Source organism: Perognathus longimembris, chromosome 5 (assembly GCF_023159225.1).
Source record: "Perognathus longimembris pacificus isolate PPM17 chromosome 5, ASM2315922v1, whole genome shotgun sequence".
NCBI lineage: Eukaryota > Metazoa > Chordata > Mammalia > Rodentia > Heteromyidae > Perognathus > Perognathus longimembris.
The window spans coordinates 50961263-50982742 of record NC_063165.1 but is presented as its reverse complement, the minus strand read 5'-3'; the positions used below and the strand labels follow the sequence as shown (position 1 = coordinate 50982742).

Below are 21480 nucleotides of genomic sequence, written 5' to 3'. Positions count from 1 at the left end.
GTAAGTCATACCCGAATGGGTTCATGCTGATCTTCCATTTGGAAAGCTGCTTTCAATCTTTCAATTTCCAGTCTTTCCCATTTCATAATTTTTTTTTTTTTTTGTCAGTCATGGGGCTTGAACTCTGGGTGCTGTCCCTGAGCTCTTCAGCTCAAGATAGCACTCTACCACTTGAACCAGAGTGCCACTTCCTGTTTTCTGGTGGTTAATTGGAGATAAGAGTCTTTGAACCGCAATCCTTAGATCTCAGCCTCCTGAGTAGCTAGGATTACAGGCGTGAGCCACCACTGCCCCGCTTCCCACTTCATAATTCTTAGGTTTGATTCTTCATCTTACAGGGCTGTGGACATGTGGCTCAAATGGTGGAGCACTTTAGCAAGCATGAGGCCCCAAGTTCAATACCATAATACCACCAACAAAACAAAGCAGCCCTCATTCAATTCCTCATTTATCTGTGATAGATTCCTTTTTCCTCAAGCTTGATAACCTTCCCTTTACTCCTAGTGAGCCCTTTTCTTGAGAGTGGTGGTTGTCTTATTCTCCAATTGGCCTATTTAGATTCCACAATAAGATTAGATTATAATCTTTTAGAAAAGACTCAGAGCTTTTCTGTATTTCCCATAGAAATATGAGTTGATTGTAGGTGAAATCGGATATAAAAAATTTAAAGTATGCTAGAGTTATATGTAACAATATTAGTGAGGTCTAATTTTATTTTATTTTTTGCCAGTCCTGGGGCTTGAACTCAGGGCCTGAGCACTGTCCCTGGCTTCTTTTTGCTCAAGGCTAGCACTCTACCACTTGAGCCACAGCGCCACTTCCAGCTTTTTCTATGTATGAAGTGCTGAGGAATCAAACCCAGGGCTTCATGTATACGAGGTGAGCACTTTACCACTAGACCATATTCCCAGCTGCATGTTTTGTTCTTGTTTTGCTTTGGGAATTGAACTCAAGGCCTCCAGCAAACTTCTGCCACTAGAATCATGCATGCAATCCTGAGCCACCGCACCACTTCTGGCTTTTTCTGTTTATGTGGTGCTGAGGAATCAAACCCAGGGCTTCATGTATACGAGGCAAGCACTTTATCCCTATGGCCATATTCCCAGCCCAAGGTCTAGTTTTAAGTTAGGTTATTTCCTGCCTTTTCATTTTTTTTTTTGTGGCACTGGGATTTGAACTCAGGCCCTTGTACTTGATAGGGAGCCACCTGAGCCACATCCCCAGCACTTGGTTTAATTCTGGTTGATTCTACCTTTAATCCCTACATTTCTTTTTTTGCCAGTCCTGGGGCTTGGACTCAGGGCCTGAGCACTGCCCCTGGCTTCTTTTTGCTCAAGGCTAGCACTCTAACACTTGAACCACAGCACCACTTCTGGCCTTTTCTATATATGTGGTACTGAGGAATCAAACCTAGGGCTTCATGTAAATGAGGCAAGCACTCTTGCTACTAGGCCATATTCCCAGCCCCTAATCCCTACATTTAGATTACAATAAAAGTCAATTCTGGTTCAGTTCCAGACCTATATTTTCAACTTCAATACTATTTGTACAGCTCTACTCAGTAAATCGTGCATAAATTCTTTATAAAAGGAATGGCATTAAATACTTAATATTTTCAATCGAATTAATATTCTACTGGAGCCCAACAGGTAGAATGAGGGGAAACACACACACACACACACACAAACACACACACCAATCCCAAGAACAAATAATTTGCCAGCTGAGAATTGAACCCAGTGCCTTCTGTGTGGTAGGCAAGCACTTTGCTGAGCTATTCCTCCAGCCCTTCATTTTCTGAAACATGTTCTTGCTATGTAGCTCAGGCTGGTCTAGAACTCTTATCCTCCTACCTCAGACTCCTGAGATTACAGGTATGCACCACCGCAATGGATCACAGATAAACTGGTGACACAGTGACAAATTGAGAAACATTTTAGATTGCATCCTAGAGGCTCCTTTCTAACAGCAACTTAGACTTTTTTTCCCCCCAGTACTTGCTCTTGGTGGGCTGGGGACTCGACGACTGGAGCCACGCTGCCTGCCCTGCTTTTAGTTGGTGGTGGTTATTTGGAGATGAAATCTGCAAACGTGCCAGGCTAGCTGGGCCTCAACCCGAAATCCTCCCGATCTCAGTCTCCCGTGTGGCTAGGAATCCTTGAGAGAGGAAGGCCGAGACGTTTTGACGAACCTTGTTAAAAATAGTGTTATGGAGGCAACTGGAAACGCTGTTGTTGAGAGCCAGGGCGTAGGGGCAGCCGCTGACCGGCGTAATACGTTTAGATTTCCCGGGACACTCTGGGTGTGGGCAGGGCGGGCGCTGGCTACGCCGAGGCCCCAGCGGCGCTGCCCTTCCAGGGAGCCCTCGGGTCCCGCAGCCCCTTTCCCCGCCCACCCCGCGGTACTGGCTGCGCATGCGCTGAGTTGCCGCCAGAGAGTTGTCGGCTGGGAAATGGCGGCCGCTGGCTTGGTGGCGGTGGCCGCTGCTGCTGAGTACGCTGGCCCCGCATCGTCGGGAGGCACCCTTTCCGGTGCTAACTTCGGCTCCAGCTCCGGGACTGGTCCTGGCCCTGGCCCGGCCTCGTGGAGCCGCTCCCTCGAGCGGGCCCTGGAGGAGGCGGTGGTGACCGGGGTGCTGAGCCTGAGCGGCCGGAAACTGAGGGAGTTTCCCCGGGGAGCGGCCAACCACGACCTGACGGACACCACCCGGGCGGGTGAGTGGGGCGCGGGCCGGGGCCGCGAAGCCGCGGCCGGGGCAGCGGGGACCCGGGGAGGGCTGCCCGGCCCTTGGGGCCCTCGGCGCGCCGCGGCGGCTCCTGGGGACGCCGACCCGAGGGCGCAGGGCGGAGGACGGCGGACCTCGGTCTTTCCTGAAAAATCTGCTGCCTCGGCTGTGGTAGGGTCCGTCCGCTCCGTCCCGGGCCCCTTTGGGACGCGGAGGCCCGAGGGACCCTGCCGAGACAGGGTGTCGCGCGCTGGTGGATCCTAGGGACGGGGTGTCTCCGGCCGCTGCATTGTCAGGAGGTGGGCTCGACTTCGGCAGGCGTTGTTGCGAGTGTGTGTGTGTGCGTGTGTGTGCGCATTGTCAGAAAGGATGGACCTGCACCAAAGTTGATGTTGTTGCGAGTCCGTGTGTGCGTGCGCGTTGTCAGGAGGGACGGACCTCTTCACTGGCGTGTTGTGAGTTTGTGTGGGTGTGTGTTTAACGTGAACTCGCACACTGTAACTTTTCTCCGCCTCCATCTGGTTGACTTGCCAAAAAGTACTTGTAAAAATAATTATTACCCTTCCTTTAGGTTTCCATTACTTTACTATCCCACTCATATCCTCAAAAAAAAGAAAGTGGAAAGAAAATCACTTAGAAAAGAAACATTGTCTACCATATCTGTTGCTTTTCCCTTTAAAAGCATTACTTTGTTTTATGCATATTGTTGAACACAGGAAAGAGAATAAGGGATTAGGTATTATTTGGTTTTCTTTTTTGTAGAGAACATGTATGCTGACTGAGGTATTCAACATACTTTAATGTGTTTGTCTTGTGTTTAAAATATGGCTTCCTCAGGGAGATTAAAAGTTGACTCTATTCATGTTTTACACAAATGCAAAGAAAAATCCCGTATGCACAAAATAGTTACATATATTGCTTTTATATCATATTTTTGCAACCAAAGAATATATAGTACTTAGTGTCTTCTGTTCTTTTTATTTTAAAATCTTAGGGTTACTGCTTTTATTATTCTTGTACATCTACTAAAGATTGATTCACTCATCACAGAAAAAAGGAACTTTAAAACTACCTTAAGAAACTATTCTTTCCTGAAAAACTTTTGCTGCAGTGTAAAATGGAAGAATTCAAATGTCTATTTATTTTATGTTATTAATTGTTATTATAAAGGTGATGTACAGAGGGGTCACAGATACGTAAGTCAGGTAAAGAGTATATTTCTTTTTGGGCAATGTCACTCCTTCCCTCTCTCCCCAGTTTTTGTTTTTTGTTTTTTGCCTGTGTATTTCATCTGTTGTTTCTTTTTTAAAAAAATAGTTGTTCTGAATATAACATATTTTTTTAAGTAAATAATACTAAAACTCCTTGCTAAGGTAAATATGAGCAGCCACTTGGCTTTGTATGTGTTTTGACAGATAGTATCTAAAATGACCATTAATAGCCAAAGCTTCCTGATCCTGTTTAGGAGATAGTAATATGGAAAATGGTTCCATACAGTGGTGACTCATTTTGAGATACCACATTAAGCCTGAAGCTAAAGAAAAAGTTGATTACAGGAGTCTGCCTAGCTTATTATCTTACCTGCATTTAAGCACTATATTGAGTCTTAAAGAAATATCTTATGACAAAGAAAGCCGAAGAGCACTTATGAAGAGTATTTATAATCTCATGGATTTTTTTTTTTTGCCAGTGGGGGGGGGGGTGGTTGAACTCAGGGTCTGAGCACTGTCCTTGGCTTCTTTGTGCTCAAGGCTAGCACTCTACCACTTGAGCCACAGCGCCACTGCTGGCTTTTTCTATATATGTGGTGCTGAGGAATCAAACCCAGGGCTTCATGCATGCTGGGCAAGCACTCTACCATTGAGCCACATTCCCAGCCCCTCAAGGAAATTTTTACTTCCTGTGCTCTAATTTATTTATTTTTTGCCAGTCCTGGGGCTTGGACTCAGAGTCTGAGAACTGTCCCTGGCTTCTTTTTGTTTGTTTGTTTGCTCAATGCTAGCACTTTACCACTTGAGCCACAGTGCCATTTTGGCTTTTTCTATATATATGTGGTGCTGAGGAATGGAATCCAGGACTTCATGTATGTGAGACAAGCACTCTACCACTAGGCCATATTCCCAGTTCCCTCCTTCCCCCCCCCCCCCCCGCTCTAATTTTATTTACTTAATTTTTACTCATCTTTCATTGCTGTAGTTTCTGTGTAAACCAAGTGTTTTTGTTGCATCTGGTCAAAAGCATAAAAAAAGAGAAAAAAGATTTTAAGGTATTTTATAACTTGCTATACACTAAGATTCATTTCTAACATGTGGAAGTATCAGTTGTATCAGTTATTGAATATAAGAATTTTGTCAGATCATGGTAATTAGAAAATAAGGACAGTCTTTAAATTGTTTTAAGCAGATAATGCTGAAAATATCACGTATTGAGTGTTAACTATTTGCTAGTCATTGTTGAATATTTTTAAATGCTTGCATTGTTAGATGCACTCAATTGCCTGTGGATTAAATACTATTATATGCACTTTACATGTAAAAAAGATAACTCACAGAAAGTCATTATTATTTAGTGGTAGAATCCTAGCCAGTTCCATCTATCTTTTCTCTCCATTAGACCAAATAGCTTCTGCATATATAATTGTATTAATTTCTCCCCTTCCTTCCCTTCCCTTCCTTCCTTCCTTCCTCCTTTCCTCCCTCCCTCCCTCCCTCCTCCTTCTTTCCCCTCCCTTCCTCCTTCCCTCCTCCTTCCCTTCCTTCTTCCCTTCCTTTCTTCCTTCCTTCCCTTGCTTCCCCCCCCCCCCCCGCCCCGCCCCATTAGTTATGGGGCCTTGAACTCAGGGGCCTAGCCTTGTCCCTGAGCCTCTTTGTGTTTAAGGCTAGTGCTCTAGCATTTGAACCACAACACTACTTCTGGCTTTTCTGAGTAGTTTATTAGAGATAAGAGTCTCTTGGACTTTTCTGTCCCGCTGGCTTTGAACCACAATCATCAGATTTCAGCCCTGAGTAGACTTTTCTCCATTATACATATAGTGAAATCAAAGGTTAGAGATGTTAAGTAATTTGCTGTAAGATTTGTAGCTAAAGGGCAGAAGAAGAGGAGTATGAGGATTATCATCTTACTGGCAACACCCAAAACTCAGTCTTCTTTGTATTGCAAGTACTTGAAGAATTCAGATATTAATAGCTCTAATATATTTGTGTTATGTTTAAAATATAGCTTCCTTGGGAGATTAAATGTTTTATATAGACTCTATAGAATATTTAAAGCCTTGTAAAATTATATCATTTACCTTATGGATTTCTTCCATAATGTATAAAGTGTATATGGTTGTCAACTGTTCTTTGAGTGTACAACCTAAGAACAGCACATATTATCCAAACCCATTATATTGGGCACAATTCGAATCTAACAGCAGTGGGGCTGGGAATGTGGTGTAGCCATAGAATGCTTGCCTAGTATACATGAAGCCCTGGGTTCTGTTCCTCAGCACCACATAAACAGAAAAGGCTGGAAGTGGTGCTGTGGCTCAAGTGGTAGTAGAGTGCTAGCCTTGAGCAAAAAGAAGCTCAGGAACAGTGCTCAGGCCCCAAGTTCAAACCCCACGACTGGCAAAAAAAAAAAAAAAATCTAACAGCAGTATTTTTTTAGGTTTTTCTTTTCCATTGGTTTAAAGGATAAATCTTGATTTTGTAGTGCAGGGGATTAAACCTAGGGCCTAATGAATACTAGGCCAGAGTTCTACCACTGAGCTCCACCCAGCCCCTAAAAAAGGTAAATCTTTAAGAAAAGAGAAATGTTTATTTAGGAATAGGTGATTTGATCCAGTGAACAAGTAAACTCTTAGAAGAAATCAAAGAAGACTTCTTGGATTTGAGTTTGATTTGAGTAGGGACAAATGAGAAAAAGCACTTCCAGGTAGTGGTGGACAATCTGCAAAAGGTCTAGTATTGGGGCTGGGAATATGGCCTAGTGGCAAGAGTGCTTGCCTCCTATACATGAAGCCCTGAATTCAATTGCTCAGCACCACATACATAGAAAAGAGCAGAGTGCCACTGTGGCTCAAGTGGCACAGTGCTAGCCTTGACTAAAAATAAGCCAGGGACAGTGCTCAGACCCTGAGTTCAAGCTCCAGGAATGGCAAAAAAAAAAATAAATAAATAAAAGTCTAGTATATAGGGAGTATAAGTTAATTTTTCCAATCCATTATCCAGTCCTCATTTATCTAATAACTATACCTTAAATTTCCAGGCAATTATCCTTCTCACTTACTTGAGTCCTCCTTGTTATCTGGTATGTACATGACACAAGTGTAACAACTGGCCAACCAGTATAATCATTCCTGTAGTCACAGGAATGTCACAGTGCTTGTTCAGAGATGAACACATTTTTCTGTCAGCACACATAAGTGTGCTTTGAGACTATGCTGAAAGAATAGCCTGAAGTCAGCCTGAAGCTTGCTAATAAATGGAAAGCAGAGCCAAAAGATAGAGAGATCCATTTCTCAGAATAGTGTTTGAACTTTGGGATCAATAGCCTGTCTAAAGTTGGTGCTATTATTGGACTTTCAAAGTATGTGAGTGAATAAATGCATTTTCTGTTAAATTTCAGTAGATGTTTTCATACAAAGTAAAGGTCTTGACTAACACAGTGAAACTACTTGTAATGTGGTGAGGACAATTTGGTCATAATAAATAATTAAGAGCTGCCTTACACATAGGAGGAAGTGAGAATGAGCAAAAATTCATTCAAAAGTTATACATACAAGGGTTGGGAACATGAGGCCCGTAGGCTGTATGCAACCTTCTAAATCATTTGGTTTGGCCCTGCCAGTGCAACTGCAGGCAGGACTTGAATTCAGCCAATCTAGGAGCTTTTTCCAAAACAGAATTCAGTAAATCTAGGACTACAAATGATGTTATAAGCATCCAAATAGAGCTCAGCTGAAAAAGATTCCCCACTGCTATAGCAAGAGGATCAAGAGACTTCCTGCTCTGAAAAACCTTAAGGTATCTAGTTCGTAAATAGGCAAAAGTAAAGATGTCTTGAATTGTCTGAGAGCATGACTTTTCTTAGGCATTTTGCGAGATAATATAAGGAGATAAAAATAAGAAGCCTGGAGTATTTAGCAATCTAGTAGTCCGGTAGGGTAGTTGAACTAATCAAAATCTATGAGGGGATAGAAATCTGAAGGATCAAACTGAAAAATGAAAACCAAAACATAGAAATGCTGATTGAATAAGAAGTGTTTTGGGGGTGGTTTTTTTTTTTTGTGTGTGTGTGTGTGTGTTTTTTTTGCCAGTCCTGGGGCTTGACCTCAGGGCCTGAGCCCTGTCCCTGGCTTCTTTTGCTCAACTAGCACTCTGCCACTTGAGCCACAGCTCCACTTCTGGCTTTTTCTGTATATGTGGTGCTGAGGAATAAAACCCAGCGCTTCATGTATGCTAAGCAAGCACTTTACCACTAGGCCACATTCTCAGCCCTATTGAATAAGTGTGTGAGAGTGTGTGTGTGTGTGTGTGTGTGTGTGTGTGTGTGTGTGTTGGTGCTGTTGTCGTTGTTGTTATGCAAGTCCTAAATCTTGAACTCAGTTCTTAGGCACTGCCCCTAAACTTTTGTGCTCAAGGCTAGCCATGGCTCCATTTCTAGCTTTTGTTTGTTTGTTTGAGTTTTATTTTTTAACTTTTTTTTTGTCTTTTCTCTCTTGGTACTGGGGATGGAACCCAGGATGCTGCACTTGCTAGGCAAGTGCTTTGTTACTGAGCTCCAGCCCCATTTCCAGCTTTATAGTGGTTAATTTGAGATAATGTTTCCTGCCTAGAGCGGTTCAAACTGCAACCTTCATACTTCAGCCTTCTGAATAGCTAGGATTACAGATGTGAGCCACTGGCATCCAGATTGTTTTTGACTTTTTGAGACAAAGTCTTGCTATTTAAACCAGGCTGGCCTCAAAACTCAGTCCTCTTACTTCAGTATCTCAAGTGCTTGGATTATATATAAATGTGAGCCACCAAATTTAACCATTTAGGCTATTTCTGATTTTGCATTGTTACAAAATAGCACTCTGAATATCCATTTGTATAACTCATCTTACATTATTTCCATTGGATAAATTCCTAGAAGTGGAAGTATTCCAACAAATAATAAAGAATTTTAAAAGAAGTAACAAAACTTAATTTACAAGCAGAAATCAAAGAATTTTCTCAAGGGCTGGGAATATGGCTTAGTGGTAAAAGTGCTTGTCTCGTATACATGAAGCCCTGGGTTCCATTCCTCAGCACCACATATATAGAAAAAAGCCGGAAGTGGCGCTGTGGCTCAAGTGGTAGAGTGCTAGCCTTGAGCAAAAAGACGCCAGGGATAGTGCTCGGGCCCTGAGTTTAAGCCCCAGGACTGGCAAAAACAAACAAAGAATTTTCTCAAAGAAAATGTTACATTATAGTCTCTCTCTTTATAGGCTGCCCACAAAAATTTAGGTTTTTGTTGTTGTTGGTTTCTTTTTTTTTGTTTTGATTTTTGCCAGTGCTGGGGCTTGAGCTCAGGGCCTGAGCACTATCCCTGGCGTCTTTTTGCTCAAGGCTAGCACTCTACCACTTGAGCCACAGCGCCACTTCCGGCTTTTTCTATATATGTGGTGCTGAGGAATGGAACCCAGGGCTTTGTGTATACAAGGAGAGCACTTTACCACTAGGCCATATTCCCAGCCCCCCCCCCCTTTTTTTTAACATGAAATTCAGCTTAACTACCGTTTCACACTTCTTTTTTTTTCGGGTGGGGGGTGGCAGGGGCTTGAACTGAGGCTTGAACTCTCTTTGTGCTCAAGGCTAGCACTCTAGCACTTGAGCCACAGGGCTACTTCCAGCTTTTTTGAGTAGTTTATTGGAGATGAGTCTCAGGCTTTCCTGCCCTGTCCGGCTTTGAACCAGGATCCTCGGAGCTCAGCCTCCAGCTACAGTAGTACAGGCATGAGTCATTGTATCTAATAACCATTATCCCCTGTATGCCTTTCTCTGTATATAGAGAGAAGTGTGTGTGTGCGGGAAGGGGGGAAATAATGGTATAAATTTTTTTTGGTATAAATTTTTATTGAAGAATCTTGGATATCAGAAAACAGCTGAAGTACAGAGATCAGTTGCCATGTAAGAAATTTGGAATTGAAATGCATGGAGAAAAACTATAGAATTTCATTATATTTCTCTTACATTTGTTTTAACATAAATCTTCTGTTAAATAATGCCAATTATTAGGGATGACCAAAACAAGTAGATTTCTAAAACCTTTATTCTGTAATTTTTCCTGTATTCTATTACCCATTACATACCCCAGTCTGAGGTATGGATATAATACTATTCTCTGTAACTAGGCTTCTGTAAAAATTTGGATTCAGAATTAACTGTGGAATACAAACTACATAATCCAAGGAAGAATAATATAACATTAAAATTTCTCTTTCGACTAGACTTAAGCCTTTGAAATGAAGAGTCTACAGCTCTCATATGTTTTTGTCCACACCTTCCTTTTCCTTGCCTCTGAAATAAGCACAAGTCTTACATTGTACTTACACTATAGAAAAGAAACATAGGAAAAGATGTGTGTACATATCCTTTACAAAGGGAGACAGAGGCATTAGGGGAGGTCAGAGATGGGGAGAATATGACTTGGGTATAAAACTGTTTGAAATATATTTAAGTGTAAATTTCAAGGGGAAAATCCAGACTGCAACTACTCTGGGTTTTTTTTTAATAGGAAGGGTAAGTAATAAGATGAGGCATTTAGAAAGGGTGAAAAGATGAGTCATACTTGACCACAAGATCAATGCTGGGACTAGAAGACAGTGTTGGTGGGACTCTTTTCTAAGTTCTATTTCTTTTACAGTTGCTTTCTTTGGAGCGGGGTGATTAACCCTATCTCGTGTTATAAAATACAACCTTTAGTATGGTAGATGCTTATTATTCTTTTCAGTTCACTTATGAGTCAGTTTTCCAGTCATGCTTTGAAAAAAATGTATTAAATGTGGTAATTCACCCAAAGGAATATTATTTTGAATTTCTGAAGAAGCCAGCAGTATCAAATGTAATACTACTAATTTTAGAGCCATGAACTAGTCCTAAAAATTTTAGGTATTTCCTTACTCATTTTTAACTGTTTTGATTTTCTAAATTTTGAGATTTTATTGTTTGCAGGGAGTCTTAAACCAAGGATTTAAACTGGTTTATTTGGGGCTGGGGCTATAGCCTAGTGGCAAGAGTGCCTGCCTCGGATACACGAGGCCCTAGGTTCGATTCCCCAGCACCACATATACAGAAAACGGCCAGAAGCGGTGCTGTGGCTCAAGTGGCAGAGTGCTAGTCTTGAGTGGGAAGAAGCCAGGGACAGTGCTCAGGCCCTGAGTTCAAGGCCCAGGACTGGCCAAAAAAAATATATATATATACAAAAAAAATAAACTGGTTTATTTAAACTTATTTCATGCAAACAATATATTTTTCTAATAAAACAGGTTTTAGAGAATGATTCAAACATTATAGAGAGTGAAAAGATGAGCTACAGTGTAAGAGCAGACTTATTTCCAATTAACACAGTATGGTAGTCAGAACATATATAGACCTATTAGAATTTGTACACATAAAAGAATTGAGGACTGGAGATAGGGCTCAAATAGTAGAACACCAGTCCTGAGCAAACAAGATGAGCTAGGGCTTGAGTTCAAGCCCTGGTACTGACAAAAATAGAGAGAGAGAAAGAGAGAGAGAGAGAAAGAGAGAGAGAGAGAGAGAGAGAGAGAGAGAGAGAGAGAGAGAGAGCGCAGACAAACAGACAAACCCAGTAGAAAAAAAGAGACAACTCTTAAACTGGTTGGTACTATGCTAAAGAATTAGAAATGGCTAGTGAATGTGTGCATATGTACTTGACTTTCTTAGAAGTCAAGGGAATGGAAAAATAGCACCTTGCTGAAGTACTACTTAAAAAGCTGATAATAACTAAGTACTGGAAAGAATGTGGAGCTGTGGGGACTCTTGTACAATTCTAATGGGAGTGCAAATTGTTGCATTTGCTTTGTTTTTTGTGGCTGATCCTGGGGCCTGGGCCCTGCCCCTGAGCTTTTATGCTCAAGGCTGATGCTCTACCACTTGAGCCACACTCTACTTCTGGCTTGGACTGGTTTTGAACCACGATCCTCAGATCTCACATCTGAGTATTAAAGTTGTGAGCCACTGGTGCTCAGTTTGTTGTTTGTTTGTTTTGTTTTGTTTTAGCTATGAACCTTGCCATGTAGTCCAGGTTAGCCTTGAACTTGTGATCCTCCTGCCTCCTAAGTGCTGGGATTACAGTCATGCACTGTAGCTACTGGCTCAACACATTGATTTTTTTGAAAGATAGTTTGGCACTATATAGTAAAGTTAAAAATTGATATATTTTATGTCCCACAAATTCTACTGAGATATACAGCCTAAAGAAGCTTTTGTATATCATGAAATATGTATAAGGATGTTTATAGCATCATTCACATTTGACAAAATAAAAACAACTCAAGTGATCATTGATGAATGGATAATCAGATATGGAACATCTATAATTTCTTTGAAGTAAAGGCCATGTGCATGCATACCTCACTTTTTCCCTTCCTTCTTTCCTTCCTTCCTTCCTTCCTTCCTTCCTTCCTTCCTTCCTTCTTTCCTTCCTTCCTTCCTTCCTCCCTCTCTTTTCCCCTCCTCCCCTCCTCTCTACTCTCTCTCTCTTCCTCTCTCTCTCTCTCTCTCTCTCTCTCTCTCTCTCTCTGTTTTTCTTCCTTTCTTCTTCCTCAGTAGCTAGGGTTACAGGCATGAGTGAGCCACAGGTGCCCAGCTTCCTCACATTTTTCTTTAGACCTTGTTGGGTGATGCTTAGGTTGGTTTTATGTCTTGACTATTCTAATACTACAGTGAATATGGAAGTGCTGATGATGTCTCTTAGACATACTGATATCATATCTTCTGGGTATATATCCAGTGGTGGGATGGCTTCATCATATAATATTCCTGTGAGGTATTATTATGTCTAGTGTGTGTGTGTGTGTGCATGCACGCGCACACATGCGTGCATGTGTGTGTGTGTTTGAAACAGGTAGCACTATGTACCTGCATCTAGTGTGGAATTCACTGCTTTTCTGACTTAGCTTTCCTGGGAACAGATGCTTGGAATATAGGTGTGAACTACTATTCCTAGCTCATTGTGTTACTTTTTTTTTAAATTTTATTATTATTATTATTTTTTTTTTTTTTGCCAGTCCTGGGGCTTGAATTTAGGGCCTGTGCACGGTCCCTGGCTTCTTTTTACTCAAGGCTAGCACTCTGCCACTTGAGCCACAGTGCCACTTCTGGCCTTTTCTATATATGTGGTGCTGAGGAATCGGACCCAGGACTCCCTGTATACGAGGCAAGCACTCTTGTCACTAGGCTATATTCCCAGCCCCTCATTGTGGTTTTAATTTGGTTTTCCCTAATGATTACTAACGTTGAACATTTTCCCTACATAACTATTAGCTATTTGTGTATCTTCTTTTAAGAAAAGTCTGTCTCTCTGTCTCTTTCCTTCTCACATATACTGAGGTTTGAACTCCCTTCCTACAAGTATGTCCTCTACCACTTGAACCATATTCCTAGTCCACCCCCCACTTTTTTCCCCCCCAAAATGGGTCTGTGTGTTTACCTGGGCCCAGCCTAAATCATAATTCTCTTAATTATAATATACCTCCTGAGTAACTGGGATTACAGGTGGTGTACCACTACATCCCATTTATTGGTTAAGATGTGGTCTTGCTGTTTTGCCAAGGCTGGCATTATCCTCCTGATCTCTACCTCCCAACTAGATAGGGATTACAAATAAGTATGAGCCATCTCATCTGGTCTTTGGGGAGACTTGTTACTGATTCTGTCTCTTTTATTAGTGTGTTCAAATGTATATTTTCTTTATGATTTAGTCTTGGCATGTTACATGTTTCTAGGAATTTATCCATTTAACAATATGCTGGGCATATAACTCTAGAGTGGTTTTTCGTGTTTTTGTGTGTGTTTTTTTCCAGTCCTGGGGCTTGAACTCAGGGCCTTTGAGCTTCTTTCTTTGCTCAAGGATAGCACTCTACCACGTTAGCCACAGTGCCACTTCCGGCTTTTTCTGTTTTTGTGATACTGAGGAATTGAACCCAGGACTTCATGCATGCTAGGCAGGCACTCTACCACTAAGTCATATTTTCGGACCTACAATGTTTTTGTTTGTTTTTGAATGAACAGATGGATGAGTGAATGAGAAGGCAAGCAGGAAATGACTAAGAGCTTACTCACCTTTTTTTTTTTTTTTTTTTGCCAGTCCTGGGGCTTGAACTCAGGGCCTGAGCACTGTCCCTGGCTTCCTTTTGCTCAAGGATTACACTCTACCATTTCAGCCACAGCACCACTTCTGACTTTTTCTGTATATGTGGTGCTGAGGAATAGAACCCAGGGCTTCATGCATGCTAGGCAAGCACTCTACCACTAGACCACATTCCCAGCCTTTACTTACCTTTTTTGTTTGTTTGTTTGTTTTGCCAGTCCTGGCACTTGTTGACTCAGGGCCTGAGCACTGTCCCTGGCTTCTTTTTGCTCAAGGCTAGCTAGCACTCTGCCACTGGAGCCACAGCGCCACTTCTGAGCATTTTCTATATATGTGGTGCTGGGGAATTAAACCCAGAGCATGATGTATGTGAGACAAGCACTCTTGCCACTAGGCCATATTCCCAGCCCCTTTACTTACCTTTTTAACTTTGGAAATAGTGCTTACTGATTTCTGTGTAATTGGGCTTAGGGGGGTTGTTAGGGACTTTGGTAGTAGAATTCAATCAGAAAATCCTTAAAGATAGTATTAGTGACAATGTATCATACTTTGACCCTCAGAACCTCCTTAGTTAGTGTCATAGAGAATAAGATTCACTCCCCCAGAATATAACCAGTGGCAATAAGGCAATTTATAGTCACTGCAAAGTTTTAAATCCCTTATAATGAAGTAATTTTCTGTTTATTCAAGATTTACAACTTCGATAATTGGGCAAGTTGTAGTTATTTAAGGAGAATTCTGCTAATGTAATGGATGATACTTTTTTTTGCCTAGTAAATTTGTTGTTTCTGACCTTCTTAGTAAGTGACATACTGTGTAGCCTTTAGGTCTCAAACTTTGCTGAGCATAATAAACAAAGCAGTTTATGAATATAATGCATATTGATCAATATCACCCCTTTAGATGAGATCTTGTATACTTTTGTTTTGCTTTTGGCCTGGCTGGCCTGATACCTCAATCCTCCCCTAGTGATAGTATTATTTTATAAAACCTATGTCCGTGAATTCTTGTGATCGTTATAGAATTTAGAAAATTCTTTGCTGACTTACATTATTCTGCTTTACCCAAAAGCAATCTCTGCTTTTCCAGAGTTCTTGGCATGATCCATAATTTTGCATTTTTTCTTAACTTGTGTTAGGATCATTAGAATGTATATCCAAGATATGAATTATTTTTATTCTCACATATTTTCTGGAATAAAAAAGTCTTTTAACAAAAACAAACAGTTAAAACTAATTGTATTAGATTATATCTTATTTTACTCAGTACATCAAAATACAGTGATCCCTCACTTATCACAGGAGCTACATTCCAGAGGCCCCCCCAGTAGGTGAAAATCCGTGTAATACCAATAGCTTTCTTTGCACAGATTTTCACCTATTGCAGGGATCCTTTTACAGGGATTATTTTATGTTTTTTTGGCCAGTCCTGGGCCTTGGACTCAGGGCCTGAGCACTGTCCCTGGCTTCTTCCTGCTCAAGGCTAGCACTCTGCCACTTGAGCCACAGCGCCGCTTCTGGCCATTTTTCTGTATATGTGGTGCTGGGGAATCGAACCTAGGGCCTCGTGTATCCGAGGCAGGCACTCTTGCCACTAGGCTATCTCCCCAGCCCCTTTATGTGTTTTTTTTTAAACCTATGATACAGTGAAGCCACAATATAGCGAGGAACAACTATATCATTGTATATCATCAACATAAAAATTATCAGTGAGATGTTTTACTTTTTGTGTGTGTGTGGGTTGTGGAGCTTGAACCCTGAGCTCTTCAGCTCAAGGCTAGCATGCTACCACTTGAGCCACATGCCATTTCTGGTTTTCTGGTGGTTAATTGGAGATAAGACTCAGGACTTTCCTGAGATCCTCAGGTCTCAGCCTCCTGGGTAGCTAGGATTACAGGCGTGAGCCACCAGCACCCAGCTAAATTTGTTTTTAACTCTATGCAAAATCAGATACACATTTTCACTTAGAATACATGTCTATTTAAACATTAGATTTTCAGGAACTGTAGTGAAATGGAGTCCTTCCAAAACCATAAATTGTATTTAAAGGAGAACTTTTATGCTGTTTTACTTTTTAAATATGAATTTAAGGTTAAATAATTGTACTCTAGGTTATGTGTCCTAAGGACCAAAATCAGTATGCTGAAAAGATAATCTGCATTCATATGTTTATTGCAACACTTCACAATAACTGAAATGCAGAATCAACCTAAGTTTCCATCAACAGACTTATTAATGAATGTGTCCACCAACAGACAAGTGAATAAAGAAATATGGCATATATGCACATTAGAATACTACTTGGCCATAAGAATGAAATCCTGCAACAACTTGAAAGAACCCGGAAGACAATATGTTAAAATAAAACAAGCCAATTATAAGAAGCCAAGTTCCATCAGAACTCACTCATGTGTCATGTAGAAAAGTTCAACCCGTAGAAATATTGAGAAGTGTAGTGGCTACCAGAGACTAGATGGGTGAATGTTGAAATATTTGTCAAAAGATACATAATTACAGTTGGATTAGAGGAACAGATTTCAAGAATTCTATTGTACAGAAATAGAAAATAGTGTATGGTGGTAAAAAAAACAACACATAAGAACTGGATATTATTTGTTCTTGCTTATTTTATTGTTAAGATTTAGCATTCTGTAATGCATATATGTCTCAAAACATGTTTTTGATTTAAAAAAAAACATAGTATGCATCTGTCAATCTAGAAGAAAAAGAGTTGGGTTTTTTTTTCTTTCTTTTTTTTTTGGCCAGTCCTGGGCCTTGGACTCAGGGCCTGAGCACTGTCCCTGGCTTCTTCCCGCTCAAGGCTAGCACTCTGCCACTTGAGTCACAGCGCCACTTCTGGCCATTTTCTATATATGTGGTGCTGGGGAATTGAACCCAGGGCCTCATGTATACGAGGCAAGCGCTCTTGCCACTAGGCCATATCCCCAGCCCTGGTTTTTTTTTTTTTTTTGGCCAGTCCTGGGCCTTGGACTCAGGGCCTGAGCACTGTCCCTAGCTTCCTTTAGCTCAAGGCTAGCACTCTGCCACTTGAGCCACAGCGCCACTTGTGGCCGTTTTCTGTATATGTGGTGCTGGGGAATCGAACCCAGGGCCTCATGTATAGGAGACAAGCTCTCTTGCCACTGGGCCATATCCCCAGCCCCTGTTTTTTTTTTTTTTTTTTTTTTTTTTTTTGGCCAGTCCTGGGCCTTGGACTCAGGGCCTGAGCACTGTCCCTGGCTTCTTCCCGCTCAAGGCTAGCACTCTGCCACCTGAGCCACAGCGCCCCTTCTGGCCGTTTTCCATATATGTGGTGCTGGGGAATCGAACCTAGGGCCTCGTGTATCCGAGGCAGGCACTCTTGCCACTAGGCTATATCCCCAGCCCCCCTGGTTTTTTTTTTTTCTAAAAGAAAATTTAAAGACTAAATAAAATCTGAAGGTCAGTTCCTCAATGGCATAAGCCTCATTTTATGTATTCAGGAAGGTGTGGCTGCCAGTTAGGAGGATATCATATAAACTATATACAATAGGTAAGAGATCTCTGGCTCATGTGAGACCTGGCACAGGGGGAGATGAGAAAGAGAGCCAACATTTATAATGAAAAAACTATAATGCTTTCCAATCCATAATTTATTGAATCTACAACAATCCTGTTGGATACAGGGTGTGGTTTGATGTTGTAGATGAAGAGGCTAGAGCTGAGGGTTTTAAGTGGACAGCAATCACATAGCTCTTGCATGTGATCAGGATTTAAACTTGGCTAGATCCAATGCAATACTGCAGTGCTCCCTAAGGATGCTAGAATTTATCAATAAAAATTAAAAATCTTGCAACAGGTTATACCCTAATTACTTCATAGGAATACTATGTTTGGGTTTGTAATGTTTCCCAAGTGGGAATTACATGCACACCGAAACAATTGCTTAGTTTCTCTCAGGAAGAAAAGAAAACAGCTATTCCTGCTTGGCTACAAACATTCAAATTATTGTGGTAGATTAGAAATCCTAAATCTGTTTTATAAAATGCTCTGTGTGCACACCAGGGCTTAATGTAGAAGACTGTTCTCAAAGTGTGGTTCCTAGACTAGTACCAACAAATCAAGTAGGTCTTAACTCAGACCTGTAGTATAAGAAATTCCAAAGTTGGGCATACAGTCTGATACTCTTTTGTTTAAAATTTTTCTTTGAAAGGCTGACTTCAACCACCTGAGCTAAAGTGATCCCCTTGCCTTATCCTTGAGAATAGCTGGTACTGACTACAGGTTTGTGCCACTGTGCCTGGCTACAATCTGTTTTAACAAGGCTCAACTCCATGTGATGTATACTAAGGCACTACAATGGAATATACAAATCTCATGATAATTATCTACTGATAAAAATTTCTAGTCGATGGGGGGAGGCTGAGAATGTGGCGTAGTGGTAGAGTGCTTGCCTACCATACATGAGTTTGATTCTTCAACACCACATATATAGAAAAGACCAGAAGTAGCACTGTGGCTCAAATGGTAGAGTGCTAGTCTTGATCAAAAGGAAGCCAAAGACAGTGCTCAGGCCCTGAGTTCAAGCACCAGGACTGGCAAAAAAAAAAAATTCAGTTGGGTACTGGTGGCTCATGCCTTTAATCCTAGTTTCTCAGGAGGCTGAGATCTGAGACTCACAGTTCAAATCCAGCCCTGGTAGGAAAGCCCATGAGACTCTCATCTCCAATTAAAAATACAAGAAGCCAGATGGAGTTCGGGCTCACGTGGTAGGTAGAGTACTAACTAGTCCAGAACAAGAGCTAAGGCACAGATTGAAGAAAGATGGCGCCGATGGAATAGGGAGGCACCCCGACTCGCTCCAACGGCATAGTGAGCTGGGAACCCCAACACCCAACACCCCATCAAGAACCCAGCAAAACCAGCAGCCAGAAGCAGTGGAGAAACGCAGGAAAACAAAAAGGAGCAAAAAAGAAGAACCGAAAACCTACACGGAGCCGGAGATTCACCGGGGCACCCTCCCCCCTCCAGCCGACCCTGGCACAAACAGGGTCAGGCTGGGAAAGGGGAACCCGGCGATCGGCAGACAGGCTGCCAGGAGCGCAGAATTCATATAGGGGGAGACCCCACGGACACAAGGCAGGGTGCGGACCAAGACACACCGGCAGCGACGAGAAGTTCGGGTCCACACCGGGTTTGGACAAGGGAACCCAACGCGGCAGAAAGAGGGAACCAGGGAAGCCACCACGACACTTAGCCAACCCCTGGAGGGCCAACGGCTGCGCGGGACACACACACAAAGCAGCAAAAGTGAGTGCCCTCCCCTCCCCCCTCCCCCATCCCTGAGGGAACAAAGAACCCACAAATCAGGCGGGGAAACCCCCATCAGGCGCTGGGAAGTCAGTTTAGCAGGGGAAGGGCTCAGCAGCACCAACACCCCACAGGTTCCTGAACTGGCAGAACCGGCCCCGCCCCCTTCCCAACAGGGGCCGGGAGACAGCCGGTTGTGCAAACCCCACCTGAGGCGCCTGGACCTCGCAGACTCTTACAACTAAAACCACAGGCGCTGGTGGGCAATACCAGCCCAGCAGGGTCACTTGAGCCTGATCACGTCCCCCCTCCTAACAGCGGAGGCGAGGTCTGAAGGTGCCAAGCCACACCCGGACAGTCGATCCCACTGGGCCCCACACGTACCCCCCCCCCACAACGGACTCGTGGGAGGGCGCAAGCACAACCCAACAACCCAGGACTTGCTCTGGGAGGCATATCCCGCCGAAGTGCCTGTTGCACTGAACGCACAGCGCACAGGAGGGCGGGGCCCCCGGCGACAGCGCCCGCTCTGGTAGGCGTACCCTGCACTGGTGGGCGGGGACACAGCGACAGCACCTGCTGCCCGTAGACACGTCTACACAGGAGGGAGGGAGGAGCTACAAACCAAACCTGAGAAGCCATCCAGATCTCCAGATGCGCAAATCACAAAGAAACATAACTCAGTTCATCAAAGGGCAAGCCAACTCGCCAGCTCCAAAAAGCAGCACGACTGAAGAGGAGATGGAGACTAAAAAAGCAAATGAGGCCATGTTAACAGGAATGATCGAAAGCGTCAGAAATGAAATCAGAAAACAATTCCAGGAATTTAGAGCGGAAATCTGGAAGGACACCCAGGAAGCCAAGAAAGAAATGGAAGCAAAACTGGATACAATGCAAACCTGCTTTAAAGAAATGGAAGCAAAAATGGATACAATGCAAGCTGCCTTTAAAGAAAATCTCCACATCCTAAGAATTGAAATGCATGAAAAAATAGATTTAAAATACAACTCTTTAAAGGAAGAAATCTCCACGATCAGAGCTGATATGACAACCATAAATAGCTCTCTGACATCCATAAACTCCGCAATTGAAACCATGACACAAAGAGTAGACCATATAGAATCCAGAATCTCTCGCCTGGACGATGAAGCAGCTGACAACAACCAGAAAATGACCACACTCCAAGAAAAGGTGAAGCTTCAGGGAAGACTAATCCAGGAACTAATGGACAAAGACAAGAGATATAATCTGCGCATAATTGGAATAGAAGAAGGAGCCGAATACCAGAGCAGAGGGCTTAACCATGTTCTCAATAAAGTTATTGCAGAAAACTTCTCCAATCTCACAGGGGACCCCATCCAGGTAACCGAAGCCTATAGGACACCTGGCAGGCCAGACCCCAGGAAAGCCACCCCAAGGCACATAATATTCAAGACTTCAGACCTCAAGATTAAAGAGCAAATTCTGAATTCAGCCAAAGCGAAGAAGGAAACTTTTTTCAATGGGAAGAGGATTCGAATAACATCCGACTTATCCACACAAACTTACCAAGCTCGAAGCGAGTGGAAGAACACCATCCAAGTACTCCAGAATAACAATTTACAACCTCGGATCAAATATCCAGCGAAATTGGAGTTCACATTCGAAGGGAGAACCAGATCTTTCCACACCAAAGAGGAGCTAAAGGAGTATGTGAATAAAAAACCAGCCCTACAGCGAATATTAAGAGGGGAACCCCACCCAACAGAGATCGTAAAAGACACACAGACAGAATCAGAAAGAAACTTCAATAGCCAAAGCCCAGCAGAAACACAAGCTCACTAAAGACAAGAAGAAAAAAAAAAGAAGAAAAAACAGCCCACCAAGAAAATGGAAGGAGAAAAAACACCCTTATCCTTGATCTCTTTAAATATAAATGGTTTAAACTCCCCGATAAAGAGGAGCAGACTGGCAGAATGGATTCGCAAACAAAAAGTTGACATCTGCTGTCTACAAGAGACCCACCTTACAGCAAGGGACAAAAACAGGCTTCGAGTGAAAGGATGGAGCAAGATCTACCAAGCAAATGCATCCACCAAAACGGCAGGTGTAGCCATCCTGATCTCAGACAAGCTTGACTTC

General features: G+C 42.6%; 1 protein-coding gene across 6 annotated transcripts in view; it reads left to right on the top strand.

Moving 5' to 3' along the window:
- The first annotated feature begins 2435 nt into the window (after nt 1–2435).
- Lrch3 (leucine rich repeats and calponin homology domain containing 3) overlaps nt 2436–21480 on the top strand; it is a 103965-nt gene continuing 84920 nt past the window's right edge. For 4 of the 6 annotated variants that reach the window (XM_048346841.1, XM_048346844.1, XM_048346842.1 and 1 more), the window contains exon 1: nt 2440–2714. In XM_048346841.1, coding sequence (XP_048202798.1) covers nt 2453–2714 — 262 coding nt within the window. In that variant the 5' untranslated portion in view covers nt 2440–2452. Of the gene's footprint in view, nt 2715–21480 lie in introns of all 6 variants that reach the window. The other 2 variants (XM_048346840.1, XM_048346845.1) reach the window with 1 other exon arrangement.